At 34.4% G+C, this 24,017-nt stretch overlaps 1 protein-coding gene across 1 annotated transcript; it reads right to left on the bottom strand.

The window, feature by feature from the left end:
• Positions 1–5,385: 5,385 nt before the first annotated feature.
• LOC145614466 (chlorophyll a-b binding protein 7, chloroplastic-like) lies at positions 5,386–23,114 on the bottom strand. Its single transcript, XM_081669522.1, has 6 exons — positions 22,919–23,114; positions 22,659–22,825; positions 22,240–22,386; positions 21,541–21,677; positions 7,019–7,107; positions 5,386–5,850 (listed from the first exon to the last, which is right to left on the bottom strand). Exons 1-6 carry the CDS (start codon positions 23,063–23,065, stop codon positions 5,554–5,556), a joined length of 984 nt encoding a protein of 327 aa, XP_081525648.1. The 5' UTR covers positions 23,066–23,114; the 3' UTR covers positions 5,386–5,553.
• Positions 23,115–24,017: the final 903 nt, after the last annotated feature.

The following is a 24,017-nucleotide window of genomic DNA, read 5'->3' as shown; positions in this document are numbered from 1 at the left end:
TTTCAACGTTTTATATACACAACCAAGCTAATTTGAGAAATTCCTAGAAATTTCATTACAAGAGATTTGCTTAGTTGTTGATAAGAATAGGTAGTACGGGTAGAACTGTACTAATATAGTTGTCAACAGTAAAAATAAATAATAAAAAAATAAAAAATAAAAATGGTAGAGTGTACTTTTTATCCACATAAAAAAAAGTTGTAGCAAAGTGAATTTAATTGGAGGAGAAAAAGCCCAAAAGTGGTCCTGCCCACTTGACATTTGTAATGGGGCCCACGCAACACCTTATCAAATGTCAATTTCTGATTTCATGTGAGTCTTCGTAATTGTTTTGTACGGAGTTCCAACACCAACTTGATTAATCGTCCGGATCAATACATGTTTCATTCTTCACAATGGACACCTTTATATTTCACTTCCTTTGTCTATTTTTTTTTTTTGAAAAATTGCCTAGAATAATCTCACCTTTGGCCCGTCTGCTAAAAATAATCCTACCTTTGGATTATTTTTTTTATTAATTCCACCTTTACCCCCCGATCTTTTTTAATGGTCCCATTTTACTTGGAACCGGTTGAGTAGGTATTTTTTTTTGAAGTTTAATTTACACGTGTCGTTACTTGATTGGCCAAAAATTAAAAGTAAAAAAAATTTTTTTTAAAAAAAACCACCACAGTCACCCCAATTCAGCTACCACCCAAACTCAAACCCTAAAAACCACCATCCCACCCAAGCGTGAAACCACCGCCACCTAGAAGCCGCCGCGCTGACGACCTGAATCCCACCCAGCCAACCCAACCACAAAACCCCATTAACCCTTTAATTCAAGACCACAAAACCCACAAAACCAAACCCGACATTGGGTTCAACGCGGAATCGGGGCAAGGGGTTTGACGCCACTGGAATCGGGGTAAGGAGTTTGCGCATGGCCGGAATCTTGGGATAAGAGAGTTCGACTCGCGGAATCGAGGTAGGGAAGTTCGACGCGGCTGGAATTCAGGAAAGGGGAAGGTCGACGCGGCTAGAGGGGGCGGGGGATGTCGGCAGAGCCGAAATTGGGGGGATGGGGGTGGTTGTGACGCCGGAATAGGCGATGGGGGTGGTCGGATTCGTGGGACGACTGGGATAAAGGAGTTCGGCGCGTCGGGGTTGGTGGCTAGGGAGGTTGGCGTGACGGGATTGGTGGCTGGGGAGGTCGGCGCTCCGAGATCGGTGGCTGGAGAGGTGGTTTGGCTGGTGGGTGACTTTAATATTAATTAATTGTTTTTTTTAAACTTTTTTATTTTATTTTATTATTTAGACTAATCGGGTGCCGACACGTGTCATGTAACTCGCTGCAGCAATGCAAGTTAAGTGACCGGTTGGGACCATTAAAAAAGATCGGGGGTAAAGGTGGGATTATTTAAAAATAATCCAAAGTTGGGATTATTTTTAGCGGACTGTCACGGGTCATCTCCCACACCAAGGATGGGCGTCAAGAGGGTTACTAGGCAGAAATGCAACAATCGAGGCTAGGGGGCTTGCCTTGGTGCTCAGCTAAGCACTTCCCCCTATAGAGCTTCATTTAGCACCTTGCTTAGAAACCTAGTGAACACCCACTTGACAGTAACACAATAATAGGCCATTTGGACGGGCTAATGGGCTCCAAATGGGCTCAAATTTGAGGGTCCACCATATTTTGGGCCAAGGAAGACCATGGAGGTGTCGGTTTTCCAAACAGAGGTCCCAAAGTATGTGTTTGGGCAGCGGGCAGTCCGGAATACGTGAGAAGTCTCTAGAAGGTTCCGGGCTTATCTAGAGTGATCTTTTGGAAGAGTATTCTAGAGGGGATGTCTTTAGAATTTTTAAGGGTCTTCATGTACATAGTAGAAGTGTCTAGGGTCTTCTTATATGTACATAAGAGTTGTAGTGTTCTAGAATATTCTAGGATGGTCTTGGACATTCTAGCTAGGGAAAGATGTAGAAACCTCCTTGTATCTATATTCCTTTGAGGGTGGGAACAAAGTAGTGTAGAGAATGGTAGTCTAGAACCCTCCATTTGAGGAGGTTAGGAATTCTCTAGATACTTAGGGTATAGCTTGGATGCCTATAAATAGGCCATCTCATTCATTTGTACATTCAGCCAGCACACTTACATTTTCTCTCAAGCAATCAAAGCATACTTTAGAAATCTCTTGTGAGCATCTTAATTCTCTTACTTAGCCAAATTCGTAGCACACTTAGCCTAGCAAAACAAAGGAAGTCCTGACTAGGAGACTAACGAGTGTTGTCGACTAGTGGACCGCGAGCAAGGGGACTTAGGCAAATAAGTCAGCATGTGACAGGACGACCCTAAGGTGGGATTATTCAAGGCAATTTTTCCTTTTTTTTCCCTTATTGATAATATTTGGGTTAGGTTTACAAAATTTTGACTGTAAATTCTCGTTAATCTGTAAGAATAATATAGTCATATGGAGCATTATTGAACTTATATCATTGTATATGCATTTTAACACGCGTCAACCGTGATAAGTTAAATAGGGCAAAATATAAAGGGCAGAAAGAGTATACCTCTTCAATATTCATCGTACAGTTTCTTTTCTCTCAATTTAATTGTCACACAAACAAGTTTTTACATCGAGTTCATAGAGCTATAAAGTTATACTTCCTTCGTTATTTTTGTTAACACACTTGATTTTACTATATTCACAAACTGCATTTTAACTCGCTTTTGTGATTAATAGTTATGATATGGTCGAATCTTGTTTGAATCATCTTAATATTATTTTTTTAATATTCACTTTTTATACTTTTACAATATTGAAAATTAGAGATATTTATCGTCAAATTTGTGCATAAGCCGCTTGATAAAATAAACATGTCAAATTACAAAGTTTGAGAAATCTCTTAGGTTTGCATACATTTATGTTTTCTCTCAGTACTGCTGTCAACTATAACACGCTAGTGACATAAGATCAAATCGAAAGAGTTCACCGGACGTAACTAGCTATAATGCGCATTATTAATTTAAAAATTATACGGAGTATTATGTTAGGTGTGACTCATGAGGATCAAATTCAAAAAACATTTAACTAGAACTCCTAATCTAGTAATTATTTATTTGCTTTTTCCCCATTAATATTGTTATTAAGGGCCAAGTGTGAAAGCAAAGTTGGATCATCAATAAAGTAAAATTTCTGTTTAATTAATACTCCACTTTGGTTGATACTATCCTTTTACTTTAATTTATTTATTTTCATTGTTTTCTTGTTTTGGGTGTATTTGACTCCTCATTTTAACCTTTCAAGTGGTATAAAGCAAATATGTGGGTAATTATTGATGAGAAAATCCAATATGTAATTTACAAATCTGTTGGCAAAGAAGTTCAATTATTGCTCTTAAAATTATTAGAATTTTTGTTCTAGGATCTCCAATACATATATGTCACACTCTCTTTATTTTGTAATAGCTGCAACATTTTGATCGGCACACATGCTAATGTAAAAATTTGATTATTAATATTTTTAATTGTATATTATTAAGAAGTATAAAAAGGTTAATATAATGAAAATATTTTAAAACTAATCTAAAATAATTTTACATACAATGTGTATTTTTTTTTATGTATTAATCAAAGTAAGCATATATAAATATTAAATAATGCAAAAGACAAAGTGTTTCAATTTCCAATTATTAATAATAGAGGGAGTACTAACTAGCACTCTGTATTAAGATTGATACAGAGTACTTTGAGGAATTCTAGGACTCTAACTGTTACAGTCATTTATGACTCTAACAGTACACGTTGGTATTTCACATGATACCAACAACAAATTATATCGATACCAACAAAACAATTTTATGTTCGTTGGTATCACTGAATGATGTGGTTGGTATCATGGTGATACTATCTAAAGTATAATGAAATACCAACATGTGTTATGGCATTATTTTTTTCAAGTGTGGTAAAAGTAAATGGACGATTATGCCCTTCAGTTAGAGTCTTAGAATTCCTCGAGTACTTTTGAAAGGTTAAGTTTGACTGCTAAAAAATATGATAGGATCTAATTTATTTTAGTAAGGGCATTAAAGTCTCTTCAAACATGATAATAATTATGAAGTACTCCTTCTGTTCAATGATACTTGACACAATTTTCATTTTCGTCTGTCCCACAATACATGATATGTTACTATACTGTATATGGAATGAAACCACCAATAAAAAAAATATTTTTCCATATTTTCTCTCTCCTAACCTATTCCACTTCCACCTCCAGTTGTTATTTTCTTGCTATATAAAAATACAAAAGAGACTCTTTTATGTAATGAACAAATGGTTTAAATGGATCACTTTAGACCCTGTTAGTTACCAAACTATTAGACCTATCGCCTAATTCATGGAAGAAAAATTTAAAAAGGTGATCAATTGTCATAATTGCAAGCAATCAAATACAATTAGTTATTAGCCATACAATTAGCTAGCAACAATAAGAAGCAAGTACAAGAGCGATAAGGAAGTAGAAAAATATAGCTGTGATTGCATTGGATGAAATTGTCCTTGATTTGGCACACACATACACATATACATGTGCTATCTATAACACCTTTCGTTGTCATTGATGAATGCAGAAGCATCTTTTCTCTGCATTTTCGTGTCCCTTGACATTAATTTGATTTCGTACTCGTTAATTGTAAACCCTTAAAACACAAAGTACAGCAGAGAGAAAAAAAAAAGTAAACAACTGTCATCATAGAATGCCCATTATACATCATCTTATTTGACATTTCCTATGTACACATGCAATTTAGATAATATGATGGCGCGCCCACCACATAATCTTCATGCTCAAGTTTCAGAAATAAGAACTCCTTCTAACACAAGCCTGATTATCGCGGTTGGCGGTCAGATGGTTACATGATTCTTTGGTGTACTTAGCACCAAAGACGGTCCTTGATGCATTAGCTGTATAGAAATGTTTTTTTTTTTTTCCTTCAATATATTCAATTCAAATTCAAATCCTTGTTTCAAAATATGCAGAGTTTATATGCAATTCTGAATACTTTTAAAATAATCATCTTCAATATGCGTCATTCTATGTATTGACAATACAAATTGTACATGCCAACTTGCTGAGGCTAGCTCAAATGTAAGCTATGATGATATATTCACACTTTGAATTGCTCATGAACAAGCTATTTTAATTCTTCTGCCCCTTGATACACATCCAATTTACTCGTGCTTCATGCCACCCATAGCCATGACGAGCTCAAGGAACAGATGTGATGGAAATTAACTTCCCAAATTGGCAAATATCAGCAAGCTTGTGCATCTTTTGCACTAACACGACTCCAAATCCCGTCTTACTCAGCCAAACCAAATCAATAGGTTATATTACCCAGGCTTCTGCGAAAAGGACAATCATCTTTCTTTGCTCATTCAAGCAAAAATTCGACATATACGTTGAACTACTCAGCAGCCTGTACTGTAGCAGAAAACAATTGGTCACTTGTTTCTTGAGATAGGAAGTATGTGATTTACATGTACATACAAAAATTACACTATACAGACGCCAAACATTACATATACAGCGAGATCAGGTTATTGTGCAATGGATCGGAGATGTGCTCAGCAAGGTTCTCTATAGGTCCTTTACCAGTCACAGCCGCTTGAATAAAGAAGCCTAACCAAGCAACCATTGCCGATCGGCCATTCTTCATCTCTTTCACTTTAAGCTCCTCAAAAGCAACAGGATCTTTACTTAGATTTAAGGGGTCGAAAAGTACTCCTCCTGGATAATTTATATCACCAGGTAAGAAAATTCCCAAGGGTTCCAAGGCTTCAATCCCACAATATCGTGCATACTCTGGTCCGACCTTCACAGAAAAGGTTACAGCCATAATAATACATTACAAACAAAAAGCGAACAATAACAATTGGCATTGAATAGGAAGTCAAAGAGGGGGCGGAGATACAGAACCGAGATATTGCAAATGGTGAACCATCAAGTAACTAGAGCAGATGAACTTTTACTACTAGATAAACAAAATACAGCCAACTTAACAAAGAATCAAAATGCCCAACATGATGACATTACAATAATTGGATATAGAAACAGCTCTAGTCAACTTGCCTCTGTACTTGTGCTAAAAAATTATAGACAGGTTACAGGAGTTTTCTGTGACAATGGCCCATTCCACTCATATTAATGTAACAATAGTCTATTTGTTAAATATAATCCAAACAAGAAAAACTGGGGCTACTATCAGAATTCAATGAGAGGTAATTCCCGACTCCAAGATATCTTGGGAACTTCCCCCATTTCAAATATAATTTTGGTATCAAACTGTTAATAATAATTTAAGCATTTTCATATATTATATTTTATGGTTAGAATTACACTAACTGAGACTTGCTTATCCAAGCTCAAATGAGCTATGGAGACCATATCCTTAACTCCTTAAGAGGTGGAGGCAACCATGAAATCAATGCAGGATTAATTACAACAGCTACAACTAGAATGCTACAGATGTGAAGCTTTGATTTCAATTATGCATCATTATCCCCCACAAAGGATTAATTACAAGATATTTTATAATCCTAGGTAAAACTTAAACTGCAGAAATGTCATAATGGAATCAACATGAGTTCAGCCACACCCAAAGGCCGGCACACAGGAAGAATTAACAAGCATGACTCAAGTCCTATAAAGCAAAAAGAAAAAGTATTCAATATGGAAAGATAGGGTGGGTTCTAACATTAGGTATGCATCACCCTCTTAAGAACCATAATATAAAAAAATATTCATAATGGAAAACTAGGGTGGATTCTCACACTAGGTGTCTAGGTGTGCATAATCCTCTTGAGAACCATGTTTAAATACAGCATTTAAGGATGGGGAGACAGTAATTAACCAAAGTACAGCAACATAGATACCTTAATTCTCCTCAAAATACATAGAAGAGAAGATTCAACATCAATAAAGTAATTGAAAGACTGGTTATAAGGAATGAAGAAACCCAAGGCATACTGAGAAAAAGTTACCATAAGAAGGACTTGGCATATCGCTATTACAATTACTCCTTGACTGCCTGCTAAGTGGAGTCCTGGAATGCCAAGATAGTCAAGTGTCTCTCCCTGAAGAATTTCACAAATTTATTCAGCAGCAGCAGCCAAAAGGACAATTTAGTGCATTAACAAAGGCAAAAAGTTGGAAATGTGAACTATCTTATAAATGAGCGAGTAACAATTCAAAGTTTACAGTACACAAGTAAAAACCATATTTTGTACAGGCCAGCAGGGGCATTGACATGGATGGTTTCAAGACTTTCAACATTCACTTGGGTTTGGGGGGGGGGGGGGGTTATCGTCCTTGCTTAGAGAAGATGATGAATTGGGTCGGGATCAATCTCTTTAGTACCCCTTATGTATTGCCAGTTTTAAGTCTATAAAGACTATGATATTTAGAAAAAGAAATAGTTTTGAATGTTGGTGGTTCAGCAGTATAACAAGTTTACAAAGCATGAACCAGAACTCTACCCCCATTACTTCCCTGCAATCTCTTGTCAAATGCTTAGGCCAAGCAACTTCATTCTTCCTCACCAAAAAATCCTCCCTTCTCCATCACGACACATGCACCCTATGTTACTCGCTTGTTATGTTGTCCAACTAATTTCACCTCAAGTACCCATATAATTCTACTCCGTGATAAAAATGACAAAGTCTCGACACGTTTTCCTATGTTACATGCTTGTATTGTTGTACATTTCATTTCACTTCAAGTATCCATATAATTCTACTCAGTTATAAAAACGACAAAGTCTTAACACCTCAAATACCCACGAAATTCATTACGCCTCAAATACCCACAAAATTCTACTAAGTGATAGATATGACAGTCTTAACACCTACGTAAGTATTTGTATCCAACAAAAAAAATTAAGTTTGAGCAACATAACCACACCCCTTAATGACACCAACCGCAATTCTAGACTCTCCTTCACCCCCACATCCATATTTCCTATTGCCTCACCAACTTATTTCACTACCAAAACACCTAATTATCCTTCACACTATTCAACTGGACATGTTCCCAAGATATCTTCACAACAAACCAGTAGCAATCACCTCATGGCATCAATGGTAGGATGGACGCTTGAGGTGCTCTCCAAAATGCAAGTCATGGTTCAAAAATGCGGTTACGGTCGTGATCGAAACAATCACAGTAATTCGGTGACGGAATTGATGCGTTGATCAATTGTTAATGGATTTCATCGCGGTTGTCGCGCAATAAATTTTTTTTTTTTTTTTAATTTTTTTTTTTGAGAAAAGACAAATTTTATTAATCACCAAAAAACAAAATACACGGAGGCTACTAAGCCCCTAAACAGCTTAGCCTTAGCCAAGCCAGATTTCTAGCTCTGATTCTATTAGCCACAAGGCTACTAATTCTATTATATACATAAATTTTTTAATTTTAATTTTAAGTTTTATGTATTTTTATAATGAATTTTCTCATAATTTTTAGAAATTTTATATACAGAGAGATACTTCGTGGTGGAATGATGAGGTGAAAGCAGTAATTAAGCAAAAAAGGGAATGCTATCAAGCCTTGGGAAAATGTAGGAGTGACGAAACCTTTGCAGCATATAAGGAGGCTAATAGTAAGGCAAAGGCAGCAAAAGAAAAGGCTTATTAGGAGGTTTATGAAAAGCTTAACTCCAAGGAGAGAAAAGACCATTTATAAGATGGCAAAGAGAAGACAAGAGGCGAGGAAGAATATTGGTATGGTGAAGTGTGTCAAAGATAAGAACCAGGTGTAGTACAAGAGGAAGACATCAGTGGAAAGGGTACTTTGATAAATTGTTTAATGGAAGTTATGGAGTTGGGACAGGAGATACCTTTGTGAGTGATGAAGAAATCAACATGGAGTATGTGCGTAGGATTACGAGAGCAAAGGTGGAGATTGCACCGAAGAAGATGAAACCTAAGAAGGCGATTGGCCCTGATGGTGTACCGATAGAGGTGTGGAGGTGTTTAGGTAAGATTGGTATTGATTGGTTAACAGATCTTTTTAACAATATATGGAGGGCTACTAGGATCCTGCAAGTTGGAGGAAGAGCAGCCCTGGTTTATAAAAACAAAGGAGATGATCAAGATTGTTTTAACCATCGAGGGATCAAGCTTATGAGCCACACTATGAAGTTGTGGGAAAGAGTGATTGAACATAGGTTGAAGGCATGCACCAACATTTCAAATAACCAATTTGGTTTTATGTCTAGGAGATCTACTATGAAAGCAATCCATTTGATAAGACAAATGGAGTTTTATTGGGTAAAGAAGAAGGATCTTCATATGGTGTTTATTGATTTAGAGAAGGCATATGACAAGGTGCCAAGAGAGGTACTTTGGTGGGCAATGTTGGAGCAATGGAGGCAAAGGTTGGAATCTAGAGGGTTTAAGCTAAGTCAGAGTAAGACAAAATATCTAGTATGTCGCTTTCGTATTCCGAGTGGGGCAAGCAATGAAGTGGTGAGTTTGGATGGAAAGGATTTGACCATGAGAGAATGTTTTAAGTATCTTGGGTCGATCATCCAGAAGAATGGTGACATTGATCAAGACATGGAACATAGGATTAAGTCGGGGTGGCTTAAATGGAGAGCAGCCACATGAGTGTTATGTGACTGAAGCATTCCCTTACAGTATTCTACAGGACTGCCATAAGACTCGTATTACTTTATGGTACAAAACAAAATGTTAGGCTTCTAAGAAGGAGCACATTAAAAAGATAGAAGTTACGAAAATACGCATGTAAAGGTGGATGTGTGGGAACACTCTAAGACATAGAATTAGAAATGAGGTTATTCGTAAGAAAGTAGGTGTGACAGGCATTACGGATAAACTAAGGGAAAATCGCTTACGTTGGTTTGGGCATGTAAGACGGAGACTGGAGGGTGCACCGGTTCGAAGAGTGGAAGAGTGGGATTATGGAGGGGTCAAACGAGGGAGAGGGAGACCGAAAATGACTTGGTTGGAAGGAGTTAAGAAGGATATGAAGCATATGAATTTGCATGAGGATGAAGCATTGAATCGTAAGGGATGGAGGGGGAAGATTTATGTCGATGACTACACGGAATAATCAAATTTGGTTCATGTTAGCCGACCCCACTTATGGAATTAAGGCTTAATTGATTGATTGAATATTTGGCAATTTCAAGAGTTTTACAAAAAATACCTAATGTACATTATGATAAAGTTATTTTAATTTTGATATCATCTAAAATATTTATATATTTGTATAATAACTTGATTTAATTATCAAATTCATTTATGTTATTTATTTATTTATGATTTTCGTTTTTATTAAAAATAAATAAAAAAAAAAATTGTTGGTCGTGAGTTAGTCGAAGAGGGCGTATCTATCTCATGGTTTATTTTCTTTAACCTTAAGTATAAAACCTCCTAGTTTATCTTACTTTCTCTATTACTTCCGTAACCAAATTAACACCTATCTTATTCTCACTTCTAATCCTTTTTCATTAGATTTTCCCATATGAATTAATCTAGACCAAATTTTACTCAAATTCATTTAACAAATTTAAATTTATCATGTTCATATACTAATCTCATTACTCCTTGAACTCTATCTAACTACCCCTTAATCACCTTTAAATAGACCCTTAATTCTACACACTCATTCACCCAAAAAAAAAAAAAAAAAACTCATGTATCTTCTTTCTGCACTCTCTAAGCTCATGTATCTTCTTCCTCCTTCTAGCTTAAATAACCATCGCAACCAAGCTGCAACCCACCGATCAACCACCACTGTCCCCACTACTGCCACCATCCCTGCCGCCGAGGCTGCCAAGAAGGTGCAGTGGCACGTTCTTTCCTTCACCCTCCTTTTAGCCAAGAATAGTACTATTGATATTAACATTTTAACTTTGATAATAATAGCACATACTAACATAATTTGTTGTTTAAAAATAAACAAGGTTTAATAAAGGTGTTTATGGTTTGTGTTATTTTGTTAACCTTATATTAATTAAGGTTATTTATTTGTGTAGGAGGATTCCCTTGATCGTGGTCAAGTTTAGTGGTCGTACCTTAATTGTTCTCGTGATCAAGGTACATATAGGTGGCTAGGTTCTGATACAATTTTGAATGCGTGTTTTGGTAAATGTTTATTTTAATGATTGTTTGAATAAATATTGCGTATGAAAGGTTTAAGTTAATGATTTTCATGATGAGTTAAAATATAATTTTACGATTTAAAGGTTTGATCTTTAAAAGTGTTCATTAATTTAATAAAAGCTATTTAATTTATAAATCACTTGATTGAATTCATTTAAAATTTGGAGCTCATTATGAGCATGAGTATTTAATATTTTAATTGTCCCTCTACCCAGGATTAATTAAGTAAGACCATGAGCATTATGATCTGGCCTTTCCTCGAGTATAATTTAACTTGCTTAACTTGCTTGGGGTGTACACACTTAGGTGAGGAAAATTGGTTTTGGAAGTATATCTTAAAATCGGAAAGTTTATAAATTGGAAATCATTGGTTTAGGAAGTTTATAGTGATGGACATTACTACTTTGGAAGATTTAAATTTGGAAAGTCTAATATTGGAAAGTGACATTTGATAGGATTAAATAGGTGTAATTATTCGAAAGCATGTTTGCCTAATAAAAGCATTAACATGTCTTGCACTTATATGTACTTAGCACTTTTGCTAACCCATTTTCCTTTTTGTTTTTGGTTAGCTCTATTTACCATTATTGATAAGCAGTCTTGATTTAAGGTGTGAACTTGTTCGCGCGCATGCTAGAGTCAGGATTGAGATAACCTATTTAAGAGTTAATTTTATTTATGACTGACAAGTTTTTATTGGAGTATTTTGAAACAGCTATTGTAGTTGTTCTTTTTATTAGTAAAAAAATAGTTATTTTCCGCTGCCAATTTGAGTAATTAAATAAGCCTTACGTTTTCACGTGGCGGTAATATGCCCAAGTCTATCTCTATAGTAATTGTATACGAATAAATATTGTATTTACGTAGAGAGAGATTTTGGGGTGTTACACTCGTCCCTTCAAGGATCTTCTTAGTCACTATGATAGGGCTTCAACAAGCTTGCATGGAACACTAGATAGATCATAGCTTAGGCGGCAACTCAAGCTTATAAGAAACTTTCCTGACCTTGTCAAAGACTGGGAAAGGACCCTCGTACTTCTACACAAGGCCTTTGTGCACCTTGCGGAAGACTTACAACTCTTGCAGCAACAGCTTCACCATGACAAGTCACCAACTTGAAACTCCAATGGGTGACCTTGTCATGGTGAAGTTGTTGCCCTAACAGTACAATCTTCCGCAAGGTGCACAAAGGCCTTGTGCAAAAGTACGAGGGTCCTTACCTCGTCATAAAGAAGGTCAAGAAAGTTTCTTACAAGCTTGAGCTACCACCTAAGCTTAAGATCCATCTAGTGTTCCATGTAAGCTTGTTGAAGCCCTATCATGTTGACTAAGAAGATCCTTCAAAGGGTGAGTCTCAACGGGGGCCAACGACCAACAGTAGTAGTGGCGTCGTACGATCGGAACATCGAGATGATTGAGGCAAAAAGGGTCATTAGAAGAAGGGGCGTACAAAGCCATAACGAGTATCTTGTCCGATGGAAAGGCCTCCTAGATAGCGAGGCATCATGGGAATGAGAGGTGGCCCTATGGGAATTCATAAGCAAGATCGCAGAGTTCGATGGATGGCCTTGACGAGGTCGTCAATACTTGGGTGGGGGAGCATGTCACGACTCAAGTCCCCACACCCTTAGAAGCGTCATTGTGGTCGTATGGGCGCTAGGCAATAGCTTGGGCTAAGGGAGATGCCTATGGGTGCTAGTTAGTACCTTCCCCCTATAGAGCTTTATTTAGCGGGTTGTTTTTCTAGTGAACACCCCAAAGACAATAACACAATAATGGGCCATTTGGGAGCCTAAATGGGCCCAAACTTGAGGTCCACTGTTTTTAGGCCCAATGAAGATGATTGTGAAGTCGGTTTTCGAAGATAGGCCCCACGAGTGTCTAGATTACGCTACAAGGTTCTAGAACTTTCTAGGGTAATCTTGTATATTCTCTATGGACTAGAGTAGTGTAGAATTATCCAGAACATTGTACATAAGACATGTAAATCAGAAATGTATAGAATAAGCTAGGTTCTAGGACCCTCCATTTGAGGAGGTTAGAACATTCTAGAGTAGAGCACTCCCTAGTCACTTGGGAGCTCTATGACAATAGACCCATTTTATAATTCTTTTAAAGATAAAGAAAGTAAAACAACTAGGCTTAATGTCAATAGGCCCATTTACAACTTTCCATTATCCAACCCCTCTTTTTACGACCAAACCAAGCAACCTTTCTCATTATCCATTTATTAGCCCCAACCTACTCACCCATTCATCTAGCCCACAAAATTCTAACTCGAACACTAAACACTCCACCAGGATATTCTCCATCCTTTAGGCCACAAACCAATATATTATGCCTCCAACTCTCCCATCCTACTCTTAACATCATTAAATGGTAGGTACTAGAATAGTTTTTTCATAGCTCTACCATTGAAGGATGAACAAAACCTCACTGATAAGGAGCCTTATGCCACTGCCAGGAATCAAGTGTCAACTATTATCCACATTTAGGACAAGGTGAAAGTTTGGGCGGCAGGTAATGCAAGTAATCAGTATTTAGGGGAAGGGTACCTTAGTCATAATCTATTAGTAGTAACTTGGGGAATAAGTTAGAGGTTTGTTAGAAGGGATTTACTATAAGTGAGTCTCATTAGGAGGAAAGAGGATATGTTGAATATTGTGTGGTTTGTTATTGGGAGAGAGTGAGTCTTTCGAAAGCTCATATTCGGAGTAAATCCACCTCGAAAGTGGAATTTTCATTTGATTTATCGTAATTCTCATCTTATCAACATAATCATCATTTTCTTCTTATTTGTTGCCATTGTTAGTGCTCCCTAGCAATATCTCAATAATCTCATGCATCCTCCAACATACAACATACTTGAAACACTGTAATGATAAGACACAAGTCCCACACTCTCTATTCACATACAACAACATTCCCCTTGAAATGTGTCAAGGGCATCAACACCCATGCCAAGTTGTAGCTTCATTGGCTAACAGAGCATTATAAACCCATATGTTCCTACTTGAGTCCCACACCAAAGGCATTCTATGGACTCAGTTTGGATTCCCTATCGCCGCAATACACCAAATGATGCCCCGCCATGGTACTGCTGTTTATAGGAAGCTAAACTCACCCTTCATCAATGAGTATTTTTCTTTTTACATTAAAAAAGGTTCACTAGAGGATATTGCTGTTTCACATGCCACTGTAGTCCAGGACTTACTGCATGAATCTTAAAAGCAATGCACCCCAAAACACAATTCTGTTTCTTTAATCTCCAACAAAATTCTCAACACCCAAAGTCCAAGAGGCTTTCCATGTACCAACAACCCACATATTTAGGTTTTCTTCCTATCTTAAGAGGATAGTTACAAATAAGTAACAACCACAAGTCTAAACAGATTTATTCTTGTGCTTTACCTATGTTACTTGGACTCCAACATGGGTATGTGTCCAGGCGTCTTACTCGGCTATTTTGTGAAAAAATTTCATGATTTTAAACTAAGCGCCCGGGTGTCATACCGAGTGTCGAGAGTCCAACACCGGTACGTTTTACTATAACCTGCGTTGCACGGACTTGACCCACCACCCAGCAATACCGGCGTCGACACGACGCGACCCCGGTGCGGACGCGGAATACGAGTCGGACTCTTGGGAGAGAAAGTGGACTCGCGTAATTTTGAACAAACATATTTAGGCGGAGTTTTCCCAAGGGTCGGACCTGGATTCCTCCATAAGGGCTGTCATCCTTTGCTGCATACAAAAACAATAGATGCCGAGAAACATGGAAGGAACTAAGGAAGAAGATGAAGCGTCTTTGTTAGATTCAAATTTTAGCTTTTTTTTTATTTGTATTTTTTTGTGTACAGTAAGTTTAGATCCAAGACCAAGACAGTTATAAAGTGTTGGTAAAGTGTAAAACTGTAAATGCCCATTTAATTATTTTCATTTATTTATAATTTTTTTTTTTTTTTTACCCAAGATGCCTTACTAGTTACCAAGTGTTATAGTAAAATAAAGTAACACATTTTCCTACAATTCTTTTTTTTTTTTTTTTTTTTTGAATCCTACAATTCTATCTAATAATAATGACAATTGTATTTAATGAGTTGTAATCTTTAATTCTTTATTAATATTTTCCTTTTTTTTTCTCCAATATTTCCCTTTTTTTTTCAACATGCTAGTCTATAGATACTCCATATTTTTTAAATTGTGTAGTTGAAAAGTCATTTTGTTTATTAGTTTAATAGGGAATATTTGTTTAAAGTAATTTTTTCTTTTTCCTAAAAAAAAAAAAAAAAAAAGTAATTTTTTCCTAGGAATTTGTATTACCTATTTAAGATTAGATATTTATATATTTATCATTTTAAATAACAAAAAAACTTGGATATTAAAATTAGAAATCATCATATTTAATTCTTGGCTACATATTTAAGAGTTAAGATTCGATACAAAGTACCTAAATTTGATATCATATTATTTTATTTTTTTAAGAAAAAAGATATCATAATATTTACAATCTTACACAAAGTAATTAAGATTAGATACAACGTATCTTCCATCAAAAAAAAAAAAAAAAAAAAAAAAAAAAAAAAAAATCATAAAAAAATCAAATTTAGAAATGATAACATTTGAATTTATTTTTTTTTACTAGAGAAATCATAACATTGTAAAATCTTTTACCACACATTTAATATTAGACAAAAACAATACAAAATATATACTCTCTCCGTCCCCGAATGATAATCACTTTTACGATTTTTTGTGACTCAAAATGTTAGTCATATTTGCTTTTTTCAAGTACCATTAATATTACTCCATCCGTCCCCTATTGATGGTCACTTTTGCTAAAAAATCACGGGAATTAAGGAAAAATAAAGAAAGTACATTGAAAAAGTAAATTTACATTGGGTATGCAAAAAAGTAGAGAGAGAAAGTAATTAAAGTACATGGGAAAGTAAAATATACATGGGAAAGTTAAATTTGCACAAATATTTTTTCAAATGTTAGAGAATTTTAGTAAAAAAATAATATTAATGGTACTTGAAAAAAACAAATGTGACTAACATTTTGAGTCACCAAAAATGGCAAAAGTGACCACCAATAGAGGACGGAGGGGGTATTTTTTTATCAAAATTTTGTAACATTTGCAAAAATATTTGTGCAAATTTAACTTTCCTATGTAAATTTAACTTTCACATGTACTTTAATTACTTTCTCTCTCTACTTTTTTGCATGCCCAATGTAAATTTACTTTTTCAATGTACTTTCTTTAATTCTCCTTAATTCCCGTGATTTTTCTTCAAAAGTGACTATCAATCGAGGACAGAGGGAGTACTACATAAATTAGAAATCATAGTGTATTATAAAAAAAAATAGAAATGATAACAACTTTTTATACTAGAGAAATCATATCATTACAAAATCTTGTAATACACATAATATTAGATACAAATTATGTATGACATAAATTAAAAATCATTGAATAAATGACAATTTTTTTTTCTAAAGAAATCTTAACATTTCAAAATCTTTTCCACTACGTAAATTTGAATAATCATAGTATGTTAATTTCAAAAAAAATACACACATTGCTATTTTGCGGACAAAATTAGGGGAGAAAACCTTTAAATTAGAGGGATGTTAATGATAAATATACTTTCTATGTTGCAAAATGGGGGGGGGGGGGGGGCCTATAAATTTGTAACAATGAGCATCAGAAAATATAATTATTATATATAAAAAATTTTAAAAAATAAAAAATAATAAAAAAAAAAATCTTTTGAAATATTGATAGGTCAACAGTTAATTTAAATCCGATAAAATAATAAATAAATTAAAATGATTAAGAGTGATTTAAATACATATTAAATTTCTTTTCCTAAAAAAAAACATATTACATTTGTTAGAAAAAAAAAAAAATATATATATATATATATATATATATATATATATATATATTATTTGCTAAAAAAAATGTTATATATACATTAAAATGATTAAAAGAAACAACATTATATTATATTATATTATCTTCTTTTGAAAATAATGTTAATTCTTTGCGACCCTTTTTTTTTAGGGAATAATTCTTTGCGACCTTCAAGAACTATTTTTAACTATTATAAAATTCTAAAGGATTATTAAAAATAAAACCAAAAACAAAAAAAATAAAAATCCTTCGATATCACTCAAATGTACGTTCAATGTTATATTGTTATGCATGTAGGCTAAAATCAATTTTTAATAAATCCTTCTTATTTTTACTCATTCAAGTGTACGTTCGTTGTAAAATAAACAAAAAATAATAATAATAATTTATGTGGCATTTATATTTTTGTGCTATAAATAAATTATAAATTTCTTTGTAGTTTTTTTTTATTTTTAATTAATATAACACTCAAATTATTATGATTAATTGTATAATATTTACTCCAACATAGATTATGATAACTTTTGTAAACTTAAATAATCCTAATCACCCTAAATCCTAAACCCCAACCCTAAACCCTTATATAAACTGTTACATAGGCTATGATCATTATAATTCATCATAAAATAAGCTAAGCTAACTAATATCATTAGATCATAACTTTGATTAAACTTAAAGTTACATAAGTTATGATCATTTTGTAAAGAACATTGATCCTCGATCTATAATAATGCAATATAAGACTACTAATATCATTTTATCATAAACTATTATAAAATTACTTATTCAAACTATGATCATGCCATATAACATATAAGGTTAACTAATATCATTAGATCATAACTAATATTAAACTTAATGTTACGTAGTTTATGATCATTTTGTAAAGATCATTGATCCTCGATATATAATTATGCAATATAAGACTACTAATATCATTTTATCATAAACTAAATCAAATTTAAAATTACTTATTCAAACTATGAGCATGCCATATAACATACTACCTCCGGTCCAATTTACTCGCAACAAAGGAATATTTTATATCTCACGAATAATACCCCTTTGTTGCGAGTAAATTGGGCCGGAGGTAGCATAAGGTTGACTAATATCATTAGATCATAACTTTTATTAAACTTAATGTTACGTAGGTTATGATCATTTTGTAAAGATCATTGATCCTCAATCTATAATTATGCAATATAAGACTACTAATATCATTTTATCATAAACTTAATCAAATTTAAAATTACTTATTCAATCTATGATCATGCCATATACATATCATTTTATCATAAACTTAATCAAATTTTAAAAAGTTGTACTACATACTAGATATGGAGTACTATACAATTATACATAAAAAAAATATGTCCTACGACTCCTACTCGTATATCAAGTAGGAGAAGTTTATCCTCCCAAAGCACTATTATTATCATTCATATACTACTCCCATTAAAATTATTCATTCCCTAAACAATCACATTCAAGCTTCCTCTGCTCCCAAAATATGTCGATTACAATTCTTTTAGCTTTAGTCTCCCCATCAATCAAGTACTCGTACTATATAAACGATAGCCATGGATCTCCAAATTCTTGCACCTCAACTGAAATTTTCTCCAATTGTATCATCATCCATCAGTATCAATGTCAACGCCAAACTCCTCCACGCCTAACCCCCAAAGAAATTCAGCACCAAAAAAGCCTAGTCCTAACCAATTTTCATCATACGATGAAAAACCATTATGGAATCATGTTACCGTTGTCGGAAACCCAACTAGTGGTGGTAATAGGAAATGGACCTGCAACTATTGCCTCAAATTAGTGACTGATTCATACTCAAAAGTGAAAGCCCATCTCTTATGTTTATCGGGTCAAGGTGTCGAAGGATGTAAGAGTATGTCCGATCAAGTTAAGGCACAATTGCAGCAAGAGCATGAAAAGGCAGAGAATTTGAAGAACAAAGAAGCGTATGAATTAAAGAGGAAATTGGATTATGTGACCCTCCCTCCGGATACTGATTTAATCAAGCCGAAAAAGAAAAAAGGAACTGTGGAATTCTGTTTTAACGTTGACGTTGCTGACAGAGATGAGTTAGATAAGGAATATGCTCGGATGATTTATGCTTCCTTACTTCCATTTTCACTAGTCAGGAATCCTTACTTTCGCCAATTTTGTCTAAAATTGGCAAACAGTAAGTGTGCTGGTTGCCAACCTCGACCATACAATGATACAATAGGCTGAGGCTCTCTTTACTGGAGCAAGAGGTAACACATGTTGATACTGAAGAAGGGAGTATCACTATGCTCGGATGGGTGGACTGATCGGACCGATCGGCAAAAGAGGCCTCTCATCAATGTCATGGCAGTGTCAGGTGGAGGATCAATGTTTCTCAAAGCTTTTAACACAAGTGGTAACATAAAAGATGCAGATTATGTTGCTAGTCTTTTTTCAGAAGGTTATTGACAAGGAAGGTGCTCATAATGTGGTGCAAATTATCACTGATAATGCTGGGAACTTCAAAGCAGCAGGTGAAAAAATTGAAGCAAAATATCCTCACATTTTTTGGACGCCTTGAGTTGTGCATAGTATGAACTTAGCACTCAAAAGCATATGCAAGCCCACTGCCAATTCAAGCAAGTATGACGACTGTAAGTGGATCACTTCCTTACTGTCAGATTATGATGCCATTGTTATATTTGTTTTGAATCATCAGAAGGCCCTTTTTATTTTTCATTTTTTCAAAAAATATTCAAAGCTTGCACTTCTTAAAGTAGCAGAAACACGTTTTGCCTCACATGTTATCATGGCAGAACGTTTGCTTGAAACAAAAAATGCTCTTGAAAAAATGGTTTTAGATGTTGAATGGAAAACATTTAGGAAGACACAATTAGAAAGCTTGGCTGATTAGGTTAAGGAATGTGTGATTCCGGATAGATGGTAGGATTGAATATTTTCTGAGTTTTACAGCCCCCATTAATAATATGTTGAGGAAAGCTAATCTTATACTCCATGTTTGCATCTAATATATGACATGTGGGATACCATGATCGAAGAGGTTAGAGAGAAAATTTATGAGCATGAAGGCTTAGATACAATCACAGAAAAATCCTCTTTTTTGATGTTATTCAAGGTGGAATAAAAGTAATACTCCCCTTCGCTGAATGGCTCATTCATTAGTTCCGAAATATTATAGTGATGATGAATAAGTGGATTTTTTGATGCTGTGCAATCAAGTTAAAGTATTCTAGAGCTTAAGGCTATGATTCTATTTTTTTTTTTTCCTAGTTTGTTTGGACAAGTTCAAGTTTCTTTAGACTATGATGTTCTATTTCTGTTTTTTTTTTCCCTTCTTGTTTGTTCGGAAAAGTAGAATTGCGAATTTATGTATTAAGATTTTCAATCAGTAATATAGTTGAAATTTCCATTATTCTGATTTTTAATATCAAAAATGTATGTTAATGCCTTGGTTAAAATATACTTCCTCCGTTTTTTTTTTTACTTGACCTGTTCTTTTATCACGCTTGCCAATTCAAAACTTTAACGACCAATAACTTTAATTCCTCATAAGTAAAAATTATAGAAATTATATATTATTATAGTATTTATTGAAATGTATTTAACAAGATCTCACATGAATATGTTTTTACTTACATGTAATTCACAAAAGATGGTCAAAGGAAGGATGGTGAATATATAAAAGTCAAAGCAGGTCAAGTAAATAAAAGAACAGAGGAAGTATATATTTTGTCAAATATATATATATATATATATATATAGTCAAACACCGTGTCCCCGACTCCATATCCTAAATTTAGACTCTTTTAAAACATGTCCCCGGATCCTTTATTTTAGAAATTTTCGAGTCTGACACTTGGACCCGTACCCGAGTCTATGCATCCTAGACTAAAATAACATATTGCATAATAAGGTCCTAAATTGATCATGTCAAAAAAGATATTTTAGGCAATTTTGTTTCCAACCTCCCCACGGGAAAGGGGGTGCTTTCTTCGGTAGAATAAAAAATTGTCACCTTAATTTTGTGCTTTCAAGACGAACATCGAAAAGGGAAGATACTTAATTCGCCTTATTTTAAACTATGAAGGCATTCACTAATTTTAATACACTAAACTGTTGAATCACACAACATTATATATTGACAGTCTTTGTATCATCTTTGAGGCTATAATTTTCCTTTCAGTTCTCAACTGTGAAACAAAAAAGGGCATAGCAGACTAGCAGGACATGATAATTCCACACATTACAGTTTGTTATTTTGCTCAAATTTGAAATATATTTTAGTCTTGCGCCTCTTGGCAGAAAGGAGTATGTAGTATATTATGCGCACTGCTCTATATTTTAAGGAAAAATCCATTTAATGATTCCTTGGTTTCTCTTTAGATAAATAAAATACTCAAAATGAAATTTAAGTGATGCTTGTGGATCAAGAGACTTGCCATAAGTTTTGAGTAACCAACTCTCCACCAGACAGGTTCAGCAAAGTGAGAAGCTCCACTAAGATCCAGTATTTCTGGAATCAGAGCACCAAGAGCCCCAAGCATAGCCCAGCGAGCATGGAGTATCTCAAAGCTGCACATGACAACAACAGACATGATTAGAGATGGTTAGGCTAAGCTGGTCAAGTGATCAATGGCATACAATGACTATTGGAGGTGGCTTAAATGATTAGAGATGATCAGAGAAAGATTATGTTGTTTGTCTCCCTATCTTAGAGGGGATGTGGTCGTAATCTTAGCACAAAGGTAATGACTAAACAAGTCTATGATGTTACATATAATTTGTGTTACCATTATGACTTTGTGTCAATAACACCAAAACTAAGTCTGATAGGGTAGAAACACAATCATATACATAGATGCACAAAGTACGTAAACTTAGTCTTAGTTGATGACTTGATACAAACAAATGAGTGATGACGCGTATACAACTTAAGATCTACACATTCATTATTTCTCTACCAATACCTAACAATAAAAACAGACATATGGATCACTTGTATATTAATATAAAATAACACACCGACAGTCCGACAGATAGGCAAGCATTGCATACCAATATTACCAACTAGAATATATATAGTAAGATAAAACAAACAGGTAATTTCAATAAGAAAATAAGCAAAGAACAATACTTGTAATATCTTAGCAAAGAATCAGGATCCTTCCCAAGACCAGCAAGATCAAAACCATAATCTCCAGGAAGTTGTCCTGTTAGATACGACGGATATTCAAAAGGTATTGGACCAAGCCATCGCGGTCGTTCTCCTCCATACCAACGACTGCATATATTACAAAACTTTACTTCAACAATTTAAAAGGAAATTAATTTCACAAATCAAGCATGAAGTTTAATGCCGTTTCTATCAAACTAGTACAACATTAAATTTTACAAGCATAAACCCTAATAAATAAGTAGAATACCAAATTAAATGATATCTAAACCCTAAATTGCACAATCAATCAACAAAATTGGAGCTAAATCAATCGACAATATTCGCGCTAAATCAATAAACAAATTTGGCGCCAAGTATAAGAAAGAGAAGCATAAAACCTGCGATTGCGCGCCAATTGAGCAAGCCTATTGCGCTGAATAGATTCTTCCGCAGCAGATAATTTCTGCTGTAAAAGACGTTTCTGGAGAGTAACAGCAAAAGGACTGTTGGCAAAAGCTTTGACTGCCGTAAAAGGAATTGCTGAGAAAACCAATACACCTGCAACCTGCAAAATTAATTAATTAATTTAATATACTAGTACAATTAATTGTAAAAATGTTGAATCAATTTGAATTTGAAAAGGTGTTTAACGGCTAACCTCTTGCCATGAAGCTCTCGGTTGACTACTCCATGAAATACTGGGTTGAAGCTTTAGATGATGAAGATGATGATTTACATTTCCAGAAAATTCAATCAAAGGTTTAGGAGGAGTAGCGCGAGTATATGGTTGGATTACTAGAGCCATGACTATGAATATATGGAGTCGTGTTACACACACTAATACTCTTACGAAGTATTAGTTATTACTAGTGTGAGTGTGTGACTAGTTTGTTACATGACTTTATCAATTAGGGGTGGGTTTGGGTGGAAGAATCAAGAATCATGGACCTTGTGAGGAGTGACGTAAATAGACGGAGAATTTACGATTATAAGGGTGGGGGTGAGAATCGATCCCAAGATTTTCAGGAAGCGGAATGGAAGTTCTAACCACTTGAGCTATCCCTCACTCTCTCATAAGTTTGTATTGGTAAATGGGTTATGTTAATGGAGGTCTTTCATTTTTACACGGAAAATTGAGATCTACGATAATGTTGTGTTGGAATGAAAAATAGATAAGGATTTGAAGAAGAGTGGAAGTAGTTTCAACAGAATGAAAAATGCATAGTTAGTTTTTGAATTAGGTTAGCTTAGGTTGAAAGTTAAGAGGCTAACTGTGGTTAGGTTTTATCTACATCTGTTGTCAATAGTATTAAAAATGAAAATAAAAAACAATACCCAATCATTGCGTTTGATGATACATAGTTAGTTTTTTATTTAGGTTAGGTTGAAAGTTAAGAGGCTGACCGTGGTTAAGTTTTAACCGTATTTCAGTATTTGTATCTATAAGTGCAATCACAATTCTTTAAATAAAACATCAAAAGGTGCTGACTATATTTTAATTTTAACTGTAACACATGTTTGAATTTTGTGGTTGGATTTAAGATATAAGTGTAATTGTAAAACTAAAGTCAATAACTAATGAACATCTTTGGATGAGTAAATAATACGAAGTACTTCATTACCAAATCTACTTATAAGGTCCCTTTTTCTTTCACCTTATTTTGTTGAATTGATATTAATTTTACTAAATTTTAATTATTTACTAAACTATTTTTACAAATTCGAAGTTATTTTTATTGATTTACTAGTATATTTGC

This window comes from Chenopodium album, chromosome 25, assembly GCF_948465745.1.
Source record: "Chenopodium album chromosome 25, dcCheAlbu1.1, whole genome shotgun sequence".
In the NCBI taxonomy this organism is placed as follows: Eukaryota; Viridiplantae; Streptophyta; class Magnoliopsida; order Caryophyllales; family Amaranthaceae; genus Chenopodium; species Chenopodium album.
This window is presented reverse-complemented; position numbering and strand designations above follow the sequence as displayed.

Bases quoted from the DNA above. Each gene is read 5' to 3' on its own strand.
- LOC145614466 (XM_081669522.1), bottom strand. From the start codon at position 23,065: ATGGCTCTAGTAATCCAACCATATACTCGCGCTACTCCTCCTAAACCT. The intron at 22,826-22,918 runs GTTAGCCGTTAA...TTAATTTTGCAG, and splicing joins CGAGAGCTTCATGGCAAGAG to GTTGCAGGTGTATTGGTTTT. The intron at 21,678-22,239 runs GTATTGTTCTTT...TGTCATGTGCAG, and splicing joins TCTTTGCTAAGATATTACAA to CTTTGAGATACTCCATGCTC.